The 14004-nt window shown below is 40.4% G+C and overlaps 2 protein-coding genes across 2 annotated transcripts in view; both read left to right on the forward strand.

The window, feature by feature from the left end:
* ARNT (aryl hydrocarbon receptor nuclear translocator) overlaps positions 1 to 1450 on the forward strand; it is a 76277-nt gene extending 74827 nt beyond the window's left edge. The window contains exon 24 of the mRNA XM_047723998.1: positions 1341 to 1450. The gene's annotated coding sequence lies outside the window, so the exon portion shown is untranslated. The remainder of the gene's footprint in view (positions 1 to 1340) is intronic.
* Positions 1342 to 13060, forward strand: CTSK (cathepsin K). Its single transcript, XM_047724007.1, has 8 exons — positions 1342 to 1457; positions 2946 to 3069; positions 3952 to 4074; positions 4160 to 4315; positions 5437 to 5655; positions 10111 to 10276; positions 10518 to 10623; positions 12477 to 13060. The coding sequence occupies exons 2-8, from the start codon at positions 2947 to 2949 to the stop codon at positions 12574 to 12576; spliced, it is 993 nt and encodes a 330-aa protein (XP_047579963.1). The 5' UTR covers positions 1342 to 1457; position 2946; the 3' UTR covers positions 12577 to 13060.
* Positions 13061 to 14004: the final 944 nt, after the last annotated feature.

Raw genomic sequence — 14004 nt, forward strand, 5'->3', positions numbered from 1 at the left:
TTCCAGCTTATAAACAACAAATACCCACAACTAGTTGAATCCATAACTTGAACTTCAAATATGCAAACATAAAGCACAGTGTGTTTGTAATTTCAGAATTCAGAAATCATAGGGCTCTGATCACTCAGCACTCCTTGAGTGTCCTCCTGATCCTGACTCATTCTGAGTAAAATCAGCAGGGACATCTGACCATGAGATGGGGGTTGGGGAATTGCCCAAGTCCTCCAGAGCAGACTTGAGATCTGCCTGGCACATCAGATTCCTTCCCTCCAGTATGCCTTGCTCTCCTGGATTAAAAGGAATTAGGGATGGGGAAATTTAAACTATTCAGGTCTGGACTTGGTTTCCCTCTAGGACCGTATGGTTCATTAGCAAATCTTAAAACTTACAGGCATAAACATGTGTTCTTGAGGGTTTGTGTATGCAATCCAGCTAGAAACTGAATCTGTCCCAAGTATTATCTTTTCTATTCCAAGGACTATCTTTTCCTCTTCCCCCATCTCTGTTTAAGGAAGAAAATGGGAGTTTGGGGATGTGGTTTAGGTACTGAACTAGACACTTATGATCTGTCACATGCCTGGATGTTGGGGGAATTATTTGGAGGAGCTCACATGACTGGTCTTGGATCGGGGATTTTAATAATTGAAACAGATAATGTTCATCAGGCATCCCACCATCTGAGAATTTTAGCAACAAAGAAGTCACATGTGATTTTGTCAGCGTTTAATGGCACTGATTCAAGTAAAGTCATTAATAACTAGGAGTGATAGTTTTTTTTGTTACTTTCAGAACCAGTTTCATCTGGACTTCCTAGGCATATCCTTCCTCAGCAGCATCATATTAGGCTGGGAGAGCTACTGACAACATTTAGCCAACAAGCTTATAAACTAGAAGTCATTTTGGAGCCTTTGGCTTCCTACATATTCTTTTCTAGTCTTTTTTATGTATTCCCTCATCCTTGCTGTGAGGGTCAGACACAAATTTGAAAACTAAGGTTTCAAAGTTGGAGGGATGGGTGATAACAGGAAAAGGACAGGAGAAGATGTAATCCCCAATATAATAAATACTATATAATAAAGAAGGATGGGGGAGACCGGGACTGTGTCTTATTAACCATCAAAGTGAAGGTAAGCCCCAAATTGTGTAATGTGTATTAAAGTCTTTTTTTGTTTGCTCTCAAAGACAGTCACGTAAAACTAAATACCTAGCAACTTTCCACCCTGGCGCGCACACACTACACGGACACAGAAACATTGCAAATCCACTGCCTCCTTCCCTCCCCAACCCTGCTCCTCTCAGCATTTCTGTCCCCGCCTCCCTCCTCTATTCAAATTTTCCAGCCCACAGCTGAAACTGACTTCCGCAATCCTGATGGAATAAATCCAGCACCCCTAGTCATCCGCCCACATATCTACACTCCCCAGCGAACGGAGCCCAGAGCAGATTCCTATCAGCAGGTAACATTTTCTACTTGCTAGATCTTTCAGAGTTTCTCTTCCCTCCCTTTCTCCATTTTAGAGGTATTAGGGATGTAATGACTTGGGGATATGGTTGAGATTTGTAGGTTTTGTAGGTGAAAACAATATGCCCATCTTAGGTCATTTCCTGGCCAAATTTGCCTGGAAATCTTTAGGATTCCTGCTACGATTTTTATTTATGTATACATAGTTGTTAGTGAAAGCTAAGGATATAGGGATTCCTTTGCCCATCCCTTACAGAGTAGCCTCTCCTTGGAGGGTTTTCTGTTTTGGCCAAAGTTACCAAAGGGTTAACTTACTAGCAGGGAGGAGGACTGGTGCCCCGAGGTGCTTTTCTACTGTCTCAAAGCCCTTAACACTCCAGATATTAAATGTCTTGTTGAATGTTTTGCCAGTCTGCAAAGCTTATACAAAAATGGGACTGTAAATTCAAAAATACAAGCTGTATAACTTACTTCAGACTGCAAATTGTTCTTAAAATGGAAAACACAGAATTAAGCAAGCCGCTGTAAGAAATGAGTGAAGCTAGAGTAAACTTCTGGAAAACTGTGCATTTAATGATCATAGAACCTGCTTTTTTATCTTAACATTCTAACAAACTTTAGTTCTGAAGCTTTCCATCCTATGAGGCAATCACAGAGGTTTTTTGTTGTCAGGAAAAGAAAGAAAAACTTTCCTGCCCACAGCATCTGGTTGAGATTAGGGGCAGTTTCCTGCCTGAGGAGTGAGCAGGAAGAGAAAGGAGAAAGAAATGCGTAAGACTAAGGAGACAGTAAACATCTAGAGAATAAGAAATACTGTCAGCTGTTCCCAGTCCTCTCCTGGCAAGATCTGGGAAGTATCAGAATTTGGGGTAGGGAGTAAATGCATTGAAGAAATGGTCAGGAAGCAAAACTTAGCTGGAAATCTCTCCTTTGTGTATTTTCCAATCCCCCTCTAACCTCCAACCTTGTCCCTCTCCTTCAAGTCTGCAGGGGACATTAGAGGAGACAGGTGCTGAGTCCATTCTGATTGTCCATTTTCTACCCCATTTCTGGTTTTCTGCGCGCGCGCGTGTGTGTGTGTGTGTGTGTGTGATTTCCCTAGGTCAAAATACTTGGAACCAGGTGTATCAGCACCAGGTCCAAACCCAGACCCTTCTATCATTGTTTTATCATATCCAAATCACCCTCAATTCTTTGTATTCCTTCTTTATAAATCCTTGTTTTCCTTTGCATCATGGTCCCAAGGAAGGCATTCTTATCTTTGGGTTCATGAATTCCCCAGAATTATTGTGAGTGTGTCCATTTTTCAGATGAGTGGGACTATGATGGATTACAAAATTTTATTAGCTTCTCAAAAGAGTTTGTGACTCCCAAAGGTTAAGAACCACCCGTCTGGGAATATAGCTCCAGCTATTTCCTCATCCCAAGCCAGGCTATTAACCCCTTGGCAAACAAAATCTCCCCTAACTATCCCCTTCCTCAGGATGTGGGGGCTCAAGTTTCTTCTGCTGCTGCCCATGGCAAGCTTTGCTCTATATCCTGAGGAGATACTGGACACCCAGTGGGAGCTATGGAAAAAGACCTACGGCAAGCAGTACAACAGCAAGGTGATTGGGGGTTTGGAGGGGAGCATGGTCAGGAGCTGGAACTTGAGACCTCCAATCTTAGCTTCCAGACTCCGTTCTTCAGTCTGAATACCTTAACCTCTCCAACCAAGCAAACCTGCTCCTGTTCTCTAACTCAACTTATAGTTTCATTCCTACTCCTTGATTCACCCTCCCTCGAGTTCTGGCCTTTATAACTGTTACATTTCTCTTTGGGGAAGATTTCTCAGATTAATGCTATTTATCCATAAGCAATTTTTTTTTAATTTTTTTTAAAGACTTTATTTATTTATTTGACAGAGAGAGATCACAAGTAGACAGAGAGGCAGGCAGAGAGAGAGAGGGAAGCAGGCTTCCTGCTAGGCAGAGAGCCCGATGCGGGACTCGATCCCAGGACCCTGAGATCATGACCCGAGCCGAAGGCAGCGGCTCAACCCACTGAGCCACCCAGGCGCCCCTCCATAAGCAATTTTTTAAAAGATTTTATTTATTTATTTGATAGGAAGGGAGGGAGGGAGAGAGAGTAGCAGAGACAGAGGGAGAAGCAGATTCCGCTGAGCAAGAAGCCCAATTACGGGTCTTGATCCCAGGACCCCAGGATGATGACCTGAGCCAAAGGCAGAAGCTTAACTGGTTGAGCCACCCAGGCACCCCTTTAAGCAATTTCCTATACATCCCTCTAAAGCTTTGCATTCTATTTTTTGTATTTGTTTGCATATTTCTTTCTGTATGCTCTTAATAATCCCATGGTGAGTTCCCCAACTAGACTACAAATTCTGCATGATTCTAAGTTTCATCTTTTCTCCTAAAAACCTCTGCAGTATTACTTATGTAACTTTATACACAAGATACTGTCTGTGCAAATACTGAATATTCTCTGTTTAGGTGGATGAAATCTCTCGGCGTTTAATTTGGGAAAAAAACTTGAAGCATATTTCCATTCATAATCTTGAGGCCTCTCTTGGTGTCCATACATATGAACTGGCCATGAACCACTTGGGGGACATGGTGAGTTGAACCTCAGCTCCCGGCCTACTTGCCCTGTTTGCCTTAGTTCCCTGCTAATGCCTTGACTTTTTATTCTTTGTCCCAGACCAGTGAAGAGGTGATTCAGAAGATGACTGGACTCAAAGTACCTCCCTCTCATTCCCGCAGTAATGATAGCCTCTATATCCCAGACTGGGAAAGCAGAGCCCCAGACTCCATTGATTATCGAAAGAAAGGATATGTTACTCCTGTCAAGAACCAGGTACCCTCCTTTCTCCTGGCATGACCTCTTTCTGCTTTTTTCTTCTTAAAATAGGAAGGAACTAGGAAGAGAGGGCAAGGAATTAAGGGATCTCTCCCAGTGCCAAGAGAATATAACCTGTTCAAGTCATCACCTATTTTTGTACATATATGTTGTTCCAATTTTTTCTTTTTTACAAGTAGTATTGCTGTAAGTACCCTTGTGCATATGTTTTCATATACATGTGCAAATATTTATGCAAAATAAACCCTAACATTGGAGCTGCTAGGTCACAGACAATCATTTCCAAAAAAAAATTTTTTTTTTAAAAGATTTTTACTTATTTGACAGATCACAGGCAGAGAGGCAGGCAGAGAGAGAGAGGAGGAGGAGGCAGGCTCCCTGCTGAGCAGAGAGCCCATGTGAGGCTCGATCCCAGGACCCTGGGATCACGACCTGAGCCGAAGGCAGAGGCTTTAACCGCTGAGCCACCCAGGCGCCCCCCAAAAAATTTTTTTATGATCTTAACACTCTCACCAGCAGGAGAATGCTGCTTTTCCCTCAGCCTTAACAATGCTAATTATATTAACCAGATCAACAGCTGATTTAACGTTCATCCAACAAACACATCTGTTTCAGAACCTACCAGATATAGTGCTAGGCAGTGGAGACTCAAGATGACTAAGACATAACCTGTGTCCTCAAGAAATCCTCAGTCCTAGAAAATAGAACAGGGAGGGAAGAAAAATATATAATATAGCTGAACAATTACTAATAGTAACAGCACTTTTTGAGAGATTGTTGTGTGTCAGAAATTTCTAAATCCTCTACATGAATTGACTTTAAATCTCCATAATCCATAATTGAGCAATTATCCACATTTTACAGATAAGGCACAGAGAAGTTTAGTAACTTCCCCAAGGTCATATATCTTGTGGGTTGCAAAGCTCTGCTCCACTACAGCTAATGGTAACAATGGTAACAACAGTTACAAATGCAAATAAAAACAATAGAAAAATGTAACAAATACTAAACAAAGGGAAATAGGAACCATGTATGGTGGAATTTCATCAGGCAGTTTAGAGGGAAGAACCAAAAAGGTGAACAGCAGTGACTGATCGTTGTTCTGTTACGCCTCTCAGGGTCAGTGTGGTTCCTGTTGGGCTTTTAGCTCTGTGGGTGCCCTGGAGGGCCAACTCAAGAAGAAAACTGGCAAACTCTTAAATCTGAGTCCCCAGAACCTGGTGGACTGTGTTTCTGAAAATGATGGCTGCGGAGGGGGCTACATGACCAATGCCTTCCAGTATGTGCAGAAGAACCGAGGCATTGACTCTGAAGATGCTTACCCATATGTGGGACAGGTGAGACTGTACCACACGGTTACACAGCTCAGTAATGGCTCCTCTTTCTCCCAACATGATATTTTCTACTGGAAACAATTCCAGAAACCTTGTTTTCTGTTCCCCTATCTTGCCTTCTTGACAGGGTAATTTCCCATAGAAGGCCAGGAAGACTGTCACAGCCCAGGAGATTTGGGGGGCTTAGGCCACCATAACCCTATCCATCTCTTTTCCCTGGAAAAAACAGAGCACAGGTGACCCCACAGACATCTGAGTATGCCTCCTCCACTCCCATCACATCCCAAACCTGCCACACTAATTCACTGAATCACGTGCTTTTATTTTGCATGATCCCAGCAAAGGTTTGGGGAATGTTATGTAAATTATGTAAGTTAACATTCTGACATGTACAAAATGAGAGAAAACATAAGTTGCTTCATACTTGTTTTTAACTTTAAAGATTTTTTTAAAATTTATTTGACAGAGATCACAAGTAGGCAGAGGGGCAGGCAGAGAGGAGGAAGCAGGCTCCCTGCTGAGCAGAGAGCCCAATGCAAAGCTCCATCCCAGGACTGTGGGATCATGACCTGAGGTGAAGGCAGATGCTTTAACCCACTGAGCCACAGAGGTGCCCCTTGTTTTTAGCTTTAGAGATAAATTCACTTCCTCCTTTAGTAATAGGAAGGAGATCTTTGTTATCTAAAAGGAAGATTTAAGGACTTTTATATACATGGGATTGATAGATAATAGGATTACATAGGGCTTTTGCAACAGGAGCTTTTGAAGCAGAGATAGCAAGTTTGAGTAATAAGAATGATGGCTATGGAGCACCTGGGTGGCTCAGTTGGCCAAGCATCTGACTTCTGCTCAGGTCATGATCTTGGGGTTCTGGGGTCAAGCCTCTGTCAGGCTCTGTGCTCAGAGGAGAGTCTACTTGTCCTTCTACCACCCCCTCATTCTTTCTCATTCACTCTCTCCCTCTCTCAAGTAAATAGATAAAAATCTTAAAAAAAAAAAAAAAAGATTGATGGCTCGTATGTACTAAGCCATGTGCTTAGTTCATTTTCTCACTTAATTTTCATAACAGGCATATAAGGTAAACTTATCCTCACTTTATAGGTGAGGAAAGTGACACTGAAGGAGATAAAATAGCATGTCCAAATTCACCGCTAGTCATGTAACAGCTCCAAGATTTATCTACTGTTCACCTCCTGCAGACATTTCCAGCATGTCTTCTATGTAAATGTGCAAAATTTTCTTTAGTAAAATATAATACCTTGGAACAGAATTGTCTGAGTCTTGGGGTACCTGCATCTTCAGCCTTACTAGATAATAACTAATTGTTTTACCCAAGTGTTCGGAAACATTTATATTCCCACCTGGAGTATATAAGAATTCCCACTGATTCCCATCTTCATTAGTATGTTTATCTAGCCATCTGCATTTCTTCAGTGAATTAACCATTAATATCTTTTGCACATTTTTAATTAGGTTGTTTTTCTCTTTCTCACTGATTTTTTAAGAATTTTAAAAAGATATCTGGATACAAGTACTGTTTGTGTTTTAGGTGAACATTCAACTCAGAAAAGTTCTTAATTTCAGGCTAGTAAAATTCTTTTTTTTTTTTTTTTAAGATTTTATTTATTTATTTGACAGAGATCCCAAGTAGGCAGAGAGGCAAGCAGAGAGATATAGAGAAGCAGACTCCCCGCTGAGCAGAGATGCGGGACTGGATCCCAGGACCCCGGGATCACGACCTGAGCCGAAGGCAGAGGCTTTAACCCACTGAGCCACCCAGACACCCTAAAATTATTTTCCTTTGTAATTAGTGCCTTTAAAAAAATCCCGGAGCAGTAAGTTCTATTCATTCGTGTTTAGTCATATCAAATGATGTCTGTTTTAATAAATGCTCATTAATGTAAAAGACTGAACAAATCCATTTCACTGGATACTCAACAACCTATATAGTAATGTTACTTCAACACATTTTTGTAGACATTGGCCACACCAAAACAGACATTAATTTGTAAATTTAATCCCATTTTTATTCCATGTTGCAGTTTTTAAACTATCAGGCATACAAGGCAGAGAAATTAGAGATTGAACCTAAAAAATTTTTTCTTTAATCCATATACAATTTTCAGAACTCCTGGGTCCTGAGTCCATGTTTGAATTCTGGAGCTGCTACTTACTGTAAGGCACCACACTAAAGCTGCCCTAACAGATGAGCTTTTAAATTCTGAAAACATCAGGCCAATCAGTGAAATAACCTAATGTGGCAAAATATTCTTTTTTATTATTTTTTTAAAAGATTTATTTATTTGAGATTGAGAGAGAAAGAGTGCACACACATGACCACAGAGGGAGAGGGAGAAGCAGATTTCCTCCTGAACAGAGAGCCCAATGTAGGGCTCAATCCCAGGACCTTGAAGTCATAACCTGAGGTGAAGACAGACACTTAACCAACTGAGCCACACAGGTGCCCCAAAATATTCTTTTTTAAATTATTAAATATTCTTTTGACAACTTTTTGTTGTCACTTGATACAAAAAATTTAAATCCCAAGGCACCTGTGGCACAGTCAGTTGAGTGTCCCAACTCTTGGTTTTGGCTCAGGTCATGATCTCAGGGTCGTGAGATTGAGCCCTACATTGGGCTCCACACTTAGCGTGTAGTCTGCTTGAGACTTTCACTCTCTCTCCCTCTGCCCATCCCACTCATGCTCTCTCTCTCTCTCAAATAAATAAATGTTAAAAAAAATTAAATTCCAATAGTATATACAGAAAAACCCCACCCCAAACCAGGTCTGTGTTTATAGTTTTTTCCATATTGATTAATCCAGGCAGCCAATTTAAAGGATTATGTAACTATGTTAAAGAAAAAGAAATTAAACACCATCAGAACTAATAATTGATTACTCATCCATTGACAGCTTATCTCAATTAAATGGTATTATATTCATCAGTCTGTTGAGAGACAGTTTAATAGCTCAGAGTTTGAATAATTTAAATGAAATCTACATAATATCTGAAATCTTAATTTGGAAGAGAGGTGACATCTGACTTCTAATTTCTATTCTCCTGCCCCTTCTAATGATCTCTTCGGCATTTGAGAGCAATGTGGAATGATTTTGGTCTCATAATCAATTAAAGTGAAGAATGAGCCATATAAGACACATATTCCATTTTTATTTTTTTTATTTATTATTTTTTAAGATTTTGTTTTTAAGTAATCTCCACACCCAACATGAGACTTGAACTCCCAGCCCCAAGATCAGGAGTCACATGTTCTACTGATTGAGCCAGCCAGGCACATCCATATTCTATTTTTTAAATATTCTGTATCTTGAGTGTGTATCTACTTTATAGCATGTATCTACTTTTTTAAAAGCAGTTGTTATATAAAACTAAAAGAATTTCTCATATGAACACATGAATGAATGGAGGGAGGTAAAGAAAAATAAAACTTGAAAAGAGATCTGATAGAGCAACAGTCAGGTAATACAGCAATTTAAGTTCATTCTAGCCATAATGCAGCTTATTCTGACTTTAAAGTATCATCACATGACATTCTTCCAAATCCATCCCTGAGATATTTTTATTTGCTTATAGATTTGCACAATTTTTGGCACTAGGAGGCATCATGATTTGGATCAGATAGCAGAAAACAAAAGAATCCTGAGAAATTAAGAGACTACTGTAATCATGTAATCATATCAAATGCTGCCATTATTGTTAGTAGTTAGATAATATGTTCTTACAGATTCAACTTTAGGGTTTTGAAGGGGTAGTCTGTAGAAAAATAAATTGCCAAAAAATATATACCTTGACATGGTTTGCCATAAGACTTCGTAACTGTGGCTTGCCAATGAAACATGTTACTGTTAACTGGATCTCCGAAACATAATGTTGGAAATCCAAAGGCTAAATTGCTAAGTTCTTTATTAATTTGTTTTAATGTCATGTTATATGCTTTCAAGAGCACAAGCCAAAACTCTTTGCCTCATACTAGTTCCCTTGGTGTATGTATATAGGGCCCAGATCTTCCCTCTAGCCGGGCCTTGGCTTTGGCCTCCTCCCCACCGAGCAGTTGGTGACTCCCTCACATCTGAGGCTTACACATACTACATGGCCAGAAGATGATCTGTGCTTTTAAAAGCACTTTGTTGCCAAAATCCCTCTCCCATCCTGAGGGAATAAAAATGTTCTCTCTATTAAGTTTTACAGTGTTTCCTTTCACATTTGGTTAAAACCACCCTGAGCTAATTTTTGTGTATGTGCAAGGTATTCAGTTTTCCTATTCTTTTTTTATAGTTGTCTAAAATGGTGAGGAGAGAACAGACCTTCTATAAAGACTCTAGGTGTGCTGCCGCTGTCAGTTCACTGACATCACTTAGAGCATTGGTGGAGTTTCTCAGCCACCAGTTCCTGGCCTGCTGCTTTGTCCTAGTCCTGTTTTAACCTCATTTTTTTCCAGGATGAAAGTTGTATGTACAACCCAACAGGCAAGGCAGCTAAGTGTAGAGGGTACAGAGAGATCCCTGAGGGGAATGAGAAGGCCCTGAAGAGGGCAGTGGCCCGAGTGGGACCCATCTCTGTGGCCATTGATGCAAGCCTGACCTCCTTCCAGTTTTACAGCAAAGGTAAGGAGCTGTTCCTAGAGAGCACAATCAACCCTCTCTTATGATGTGGCTTGGCAGCTTCTCGAAGACCACTGAGCATTTGCAGTACTTGGTTTCCACATTTAGACTGAGTCTGGCCTAGAGAAATGGAACTGCTGCTACAGTGCAGCACATCTCTCTGTCACAGGTCCTCCTGAGGGCAGGACTCTACTGGGTGGCCCTTGAACTGCAGAAAGCTTCACCTTGATAGTTTGTTTCCTAGGTGTGTACTACGATGAAAACTGTAATAGCGATAACCTAAACCATGCAGTGTTGGCAGTGGGATATGGCGTCCAGAAAGGAAACAAGCACTGGATCATTAAAAACAGGTAATGATGGGCATACTAAGTTTGTCACGCAGTCACCCTCATAACACTCAACCTCAACTGCAACTTCCCAATATTTCTCTCACTTCAAGAGAAAGTTGTTTCAGCCTTTTTAGTTCTCCCTTCCCAATTAGAGTCTATTAATTCTAGCATTTAATGGCTGGACAGTAGTACTTAAGAGTATGTGTTGGGTGGCTGCTCCACATTGCAGGGTGCTTAGTTGTACAGAAATGAACAGAATGTTTGCCTTCAGTGATCTCACAGCCCCCTAAGAAAGACAGACCTAACTAACCAGAACATACAATAGCACCAAGAAATTGGAATTATGTAGTTTTTTTCTTTCTTTTTTCTATAATGTGATCAATGTCTTAGGAAGCTTTCCATCATCAGTCTGTTTGAAAGCAGTAGGGAACCAATGTAAAGGTTTAGTATCCTCTTGTGCAACTTTTTGCCTGTCCAAGTATACTTAGGATAAGTATACATGTGTGTGTGTGTGTGTGTTTATATGTTTATATATATAAATCTGCCCACAGATTTTGAAGTTTGTGAAGAGAAACATTTTTTGGAAAATAGATATAACAACAACAAAAATTAATGTTTCCTTCCCTATTATTAGGAATAAATAAAACTACACAATACTTTGGCTCCCCATTTCTCTTTAGCCCCTTGTTACTTTAGAGGGCAGACTTAATGAGAATCATACTTTTCGCTTCTTCACTGGCCAGTACCAGCCCAGCAACAACAAACTAAACTTTCCGTCCTTGGTGCCTCCAGGGGAGGAGTCCTAGATGCTGGGGTGTTCAAAGGCCAAAACAGTGCTGTAAGCAAGTGGGGTGCTGCCTAGAGGACTGGCAGGGTAGACAGTCTAGACCACAGTCCCAACTAAAGCTGAACCTGAGTACCTTTCTTAGAAGGTGCTCCTTCTCCCACAGCTTCTGTACTATGTCCTCTCTTTCTCGACTCCCAGCCCCAAGTACTTACTCTGTCCTTTCCTGGTCAGGTGCCAAGGGTAGAGCCTTCATCTAAGATTGCTGGGAGGAAGAAGGGACATATTTAAGCAGGATCAGCATCACTGGAGACCCCTAGAGAAGGGAATTAGGAGTAGGGTACAGGTCTTAAGTAAAATGTATTGGGCTAGGAGAATTTGCTGGTTGGGGGAAAAAGAAAACTCATGAAAACAATTTGGGAAGATACATAGAGCAGTCTCCTGTCCACACTCCCTTATCTTCCATTCTCTCTACTTCTTTCCTTAGCAATCTAAATCACTCTCACAGTTTCATTCATCTCTCCTATTAGGTTTACCCACTAAGACCAAGATCACCCTTTCTTATGCTCTAGACTCATGTTTTCAAGATCACGCTTCCTTAAACACAAATTGGACCATATTATACTTCCAATCTGAAACTTTGAGTGTCTCCTGCACTAGGATGGGCCACAGATCCAAACTCTTCAGGCCGATCTCAACCTACCTTTCCAGACGTTATCTCCTACTATACCCTGTCAGACACCTTATTTTTCAGCCACATGATCTTAACATGTGTCCCATACTTTCCTGCCTCTAGTATTCATTTAATATTCCTCTGCTGGCATCCCATTTGTGAAGGTCTACCCAGTCTTTGGGCTCACTTCAAATGCTACCTCTTGAATTAAGCCTTTTTTGATCTCTTGATTATAAGCAATCTCTCCTTCGAGGCCTTATAGCATTATGCCTTCTCTCCATTCCTTTACTTTAAGCTCTTCAAAGGTAAAAACTGTTTTATTCATTTTTTATACCATCAGTACCTAGCACAATAATAAGTGTTTTAATGAATAAATAAACTGAGGGTACTAAGTATTCTCCTTCATTGGTCCTACAGCTGGGGAGAAAACTGGGGAAACAAAGGCTATATCCTCATGGCTCGGAATAAGAACAACGCTTGTGGCATTGCCAACCTGGCCAGCTTCCCCAAGATGTGACTTCAGCCAGCCAACCTCATCCTGCTTTCCCGTTCCTTCCACGATGGTGCGACATCCTGATGTACTTTGGAAGGGAGTTGGTGTGCATTTCTTGAAGCAGATGTAGCAATATAGAGATTGTCCATTCAGTTTCTCCATTTGTGCTTCAAGGGACACCCCTACTACTCTCCTTCTCTCCATCCAAGGCCTTTATTTTTCACTGTGGCCACAGTAGGAATTTCCCTAGAAAGATTCTCATTCATAGTGTGTAATTAGCTTTAACCACCTAGAAGACTAAGGTGACCTGACCTCTCAGTCTCCAAGTTCACTTCTTTTATATCCTGAAGATAGAAATTTCTGTTTTCCACCCCAATTCATAGATCTTTGGTACAAATTTATGTGATACAAGAAATGTGTTTTCTTTTTCCTTCTTTGCATTTTTAAAGTAAGCCAAGTATTTATCTCTTATCTCTAATTTAATAAATACCTATTTAGTAAACATTCATTTTGTGTCAGATACTTTGCTAGGTGCTGGAGACAGAAAGATGGGGAAAAAAAACATATATCGAAGGCACCTGGCTGGCTCAGTCAGGGGAGTGTGCAACTCTTGATCTTGGGGTTGTGAGTTTGAGCCCATGTTGGGTGTAAAGGCTATTTAAATAAATAAAACTTTAAAACAAAACGAAACAAAAAATACATTCCTTATATTTGATGTGCTCCCAGTTTGCTTGGAGAGTCTCTCACAAAAACAGTTCATCCTAACTCATTTATTCACTTTTTCAACCAACATTTATGAAGTGCTTACTATATACTAAGAGCTTTCTAAATTTCAGGGATTCCATGGATATAAGGAGACTTCAGCATTTAGTTCTGTCTGTACGAGAACTAGATTAAGTGACATATAAACCTGGGTCTTGAAAAATATCTTAAGGCCTTTTCTGAGGTTCTAGAATCTCAACATTTGCTGTCATCAAAAGAGGGAACTAAAACTCTTTATAATGGTTTCCAAACAGTATTAACTCTAAGAGAAAGTGGCCAATAATAAATCAGTGCATCCAGCTTTGCCATTTTTCACAAAATGTTTATTGAGCACCTGTTATCAGCACTAGAAAGAGTTCACATTTATGCAACACTTACCAGGTGTCAGGTACTATTTTGTTTCATTCTACACAAAAATCATTTATTTTTGTATATAAATATTTATTACCCTGTGGTAAGCAGTGTATTTAAGGGTAGGAGGATGAAACAAATTAGTAAGACATGGCTCTGACCTCAAGAATGTTATAGACTAATAACAGACATATAAACAACTAACACCACCCATAATGAAATAAATACTAATTATGCAAGCTCAGGAATGCATCACTAGTTGTTAACAGGATTTTAGATGAGGCTTCAATGAGAACAGAGCTTTGAAAGATCTGAATGGATAGAAAAGATGGGTGTGGG

The sequence above is a fragment of the Lutra lutra genome, chromosome 4, assembly GCF_902655055.1.
Source record: "Lutra lutra chromosome 4, mLutLut1.2, whole genome shotgun sequence".
Classification (NCBI taxonomy): domain Eukaryota; kingdom Metazoa; phylum Chordata; class Mammalia; order Carnivora; family Mustelidae; genus Lutra; species Lutra lutra.